Genomic DNA, 3,717 nt, shown 5'->3' on the forward strand with positions numbered 1-3,717 from the left:
ATTAATTATAATTACATTTAAAATATATATATATATATAATAATTAAATCTCTCATCTAAACAACAAATTGATTAACACATTGAAAAACAAGAAGATACTGAGATAAGACACCGAAATTTTAATTAATTTATGGATTCGAATGTTTGCAGATTGAAAAAGTTAATAAAATTGCAAAAACAATAAATATTAACAAGTTTTAGTAAATCTTGATAATTTTTGAGATTTTTAAAAAATGTATAAGTTAAAAAAAATTTAAGATTTAATAAACAGATATAAATTAGTTTAATAATTCGATATAAATTAATGATCTTTAATTATACATTTGCCTATAATTTTATAAGTATAAAAAATATGCAGCTTTTAGAAAAACGGACTTTTCGAATTTTGTCGGTAATTTTTTATCGAACAAATCGAACATCGTATGATTTTGTGAAAATTCTCTCTGCTGTTTGCTAACGTAGGCTGCGTAACTGCATTTCGTAAAAATATATCTATAATATACGTCACGCGAACTATTGATTTTCAATCTTCAGTGAATTAAGGTGCGTTCCGTTTCTCGCATAATGCGTACAATGCATCGTTTATCTTTGTTGCTCACCAAATGTTAAACAAGGACAATTGATGCATCATGCGCGAAACGGAAAGCACCTTTAATAACGAAATGTGCTCCGCCGGCTCCGCGTAAACGATTGTAGCGCCATATGGTGAACAGTTTTCTCGCATTCTTTCGTTCGTTGGACGCACGTGAACATGGCTCCGGTAAGTTGTCATTCCCGCAAAAGTACGACGATTATTCATAATTATGGCAGAAATTCATGAAAATAACATCACCCACGGAAAGGACGTATCCGACTTGTTGATCTCAACACGTTTGTTTTTCGTTTTACGATGTGATCGTTTCAATTTAGTTCGATTCATACGCATCCCATCATATGTTCCTATCCCGTCGCCTTGGACGATTTTCTACGTACCCTATAAAACGATGGCAGTATTACGATTTTTTCGCACATTTTTAGCCAGCAAAGAAGTCTAAAGGCCCGATTAAGAAGCAGGTGCTTCGGGGCAAGGGACAGAAGAAAAAGGTGTCTCTGAGGTTCACGATCGATTGCACGCATCCTGTGGAGGATAATATCATGGATGTTACCAATTTTGTAAGCTACACGCGGTTATTTTAGGTTATATTCTTGATACTTTCTTTTCCCATCTGTGAGAATTTTGCTAGAAATTGCTCCTTTGATATTTTGAATGAAATAAAGACCTAACCTATTCCTCGCTAATTCTTAACCTCTACTAGAAAAATCTAACGTTGATCTATTTTGAATTGCATGATATCTACTGAAGTTTTAATACTATATATTGTTACTGATTGTTGTAAAAGGATGATTTTTTCTTTTTAGGAAAAATATTTACAAGAAAAAATCAAAGTTGGTGGCAAAACTAATAACTTTGGCAACAATGTTACTCTGGAACGTAACAAAATGAAACTTACTGTCAGCAGTGATGTTGACTTCTCAAAGCGGTGAGTAATATCGTGTTTCTGTAGTTACAACAACTGTAGAGTATATAAAAATAAATAAAGCCAATATTCATATAGACACTGCATATAAAAAGAGACAATCTTATATATACAGTCTTACAATATCATGAGTCAATCTCACATAGAATTAACATCTTGAGATATTACTTAAGATGATCTTTAAATGAGAATATGTTATTAATACTGACCTAGATGCTTTCTATTTAGACTGGTATTGATAATCTTATTTTAAATCCTTATTTTAAAATCATTTTAATTAATGTCTAAAGATGCTAATACATCTTTGTAGTTGACTTAAATGGTATCCACAATGAGCAAATCCTGAGTTGTAAGAAATTGACCAATCACAGTCAAATGTGAGAAAAATAATCGACTATGATTGGTTAATTTCTTATGGTTTCAGACTTAAAGCTTAGATAATGGCTGATTGTAGAAAATCCATAAGAACAACTTAATATCTATATATATATATATATCTTATACATATGAAAATATCTTATGTAGATATTAAACAACATTAAAATCAGTATTCATAGTCCGTTATTATTTTGATACTTTCTTAAGTAATGTCTTAATATAACTCTCAAATTGATTTGTGACTTAAGATTCCTTAAAACATTCTTAAAATAAGAATTGACTATGAATATTAGCCTACAAATGTTCCGTTTACTATTATAAACTACAGGAAGAGCGATATTTGCACTAATTTGGAAAACATTGTTGCCATAGGTATCTTAAGTACTTGACAAAGAAATACTTAAAGAAGAACAAGTTGCGTGATTGGTTGCGAGTAGTATCAAAAGACAAGGAAACGTACGAGTTACGATACTTCCAGATTAACAGTCAAGAAGACGATGATGAAGAAGATGTGGAATAATTCCCTTTATTATTTTAATTACAGATGCATCTGTATATATTTCTTTTAATAAAGAATATAAACATTCGATATTCTTGATTATTGTTTATGCGAATATAAAATAATTAGCTTCAATTGTATAACTATTTTTAATTGTTTGAACTATAATTTTGCAATTATGCAATTTATCAACTATATTTTGTAATTATGCAAAATAGCAATATACATATATTTCTATAATTATTTCAAAGTAAGACTATAAGAACAAGACGTACAAATTCCTATTAAAAAAAAAAAAATAGAAAAGGGAGAGAAAAAAAGAGAGTTTATATGACAGAAATAAGTTTTCACAAATTTTAATAGTATGTATAACTTTAAGTAATGTAATGTATAATCTCTTGATAATATTTAAATATGAATTTTCAATATTGTTTCTAATGTAATTAAAATGTGCTCCTAAAGTCGTAAAAATGGCACGAAGTATTTAGGATTCGCATTAAGTTACCATCTCTAGTTAATTAACAATTTCATAATTTGGACGTATTATCTGTCGAGGGCGTCCATAGTTGAGTTACAAAGAACAGCCTACCGTATTATTGGTGTCTCTTCTTGGTAAGCTTCCAGGATTTTGTTTGCATTGCATACTCCAACCTCGAGTGACTTCGAGACTGACGATGTCGACGCACGACACTTTCGTTATTATACCATTCGACACTGTACAACATGACGCTTATACATCTTGTACGTTTTCAGCAAAACACTCGCGAGACAATCTCAACCACGCGCGAACGCGATCGCGAATTCGAACGATTTCCACTCCGCGATCTTTCACGATAGCGCACTCGCTAAGCAACGCGCGAATTTAAAATATCAAAGGAGGCGCGAAATCGTCTTTTAAAGCGCCGCGCCGCAGCGAAGAAGAAAAGTATTGGCTGCGCTCAGTGATTCTTTAATATAATTGGCTCCTTTCTACATATTCAAATCCAGCGTAAAATTTGAATGAAATATTAATTATAATTATAAAGAATTACTATGTACGTGAAGAAGCGTAAAGTGTCTAACGACACATCACAGGTCTAAAGAATTAATTGTCGATATATTTCTTGTTTTATTTTATAAATTATTAAACATATAATTGAGTTAATGTATTTTTATTAAAACGAGAATTATATACCTCTCTCTGATTTGTGTATAATAAATTTCGGAACAGCATCTTTGCTTTCTTTTTTTTTAACGCTCAAATATACATAACAAAATTTATTCACAAACAATATAAACTATAAATGGCACTTAAATTATTCAAAATGGCCGATTGCTTTAAGA

At 30.7% G+C, this 3,717-nt stretch overlaps 1 protein-coding gene across 1 annotated transcript; it reads left to right on the forward strand.

Moving 5' to 3' along the window:
* The first annotated feature begins 731 nt into the window (after positions 1-731).
* LOC108774124 (60S ribosomal protein L22) lies at positions 732-2,453 on the forward strand. The gene is made up of 4 exons (XM_018540147.1): positions 732-760; positions 1,018-1,152; positions 1,399-1,520; positions 2,268-2,453. The coding sequence occupies exons 1-4, from the start codon at positions 752-754 to the stop codon at positions 2,413-2,415; spliced, it is 414 nt and encodes a 137-aa protein (XP_018395649.1). The 5' UTR covers positions 732-751; the 3' UTR covers positions 2,416-2,453.
* Positions 2,454-3,717: the final 1,264 nt, after the last annotated feature.

The sequence above is a fragment of the Cyphomyrmex costatus genome, unplaced genomic scaffold, assembly GCF_001594065.2.
Source record: "Cyphomyrmex costatus isolate MS0001 unplaced genomic scaffold, Ccosl1.0 scaffold235, whole genome shotgun sequence".
Taxonomy (NCBI): Eukaryota; Metazoa; Arthropoda; class Insecta; order Hymenoptera; family Formicidae; genus Cyphomyrmex; species Cyphomyrmex costatus.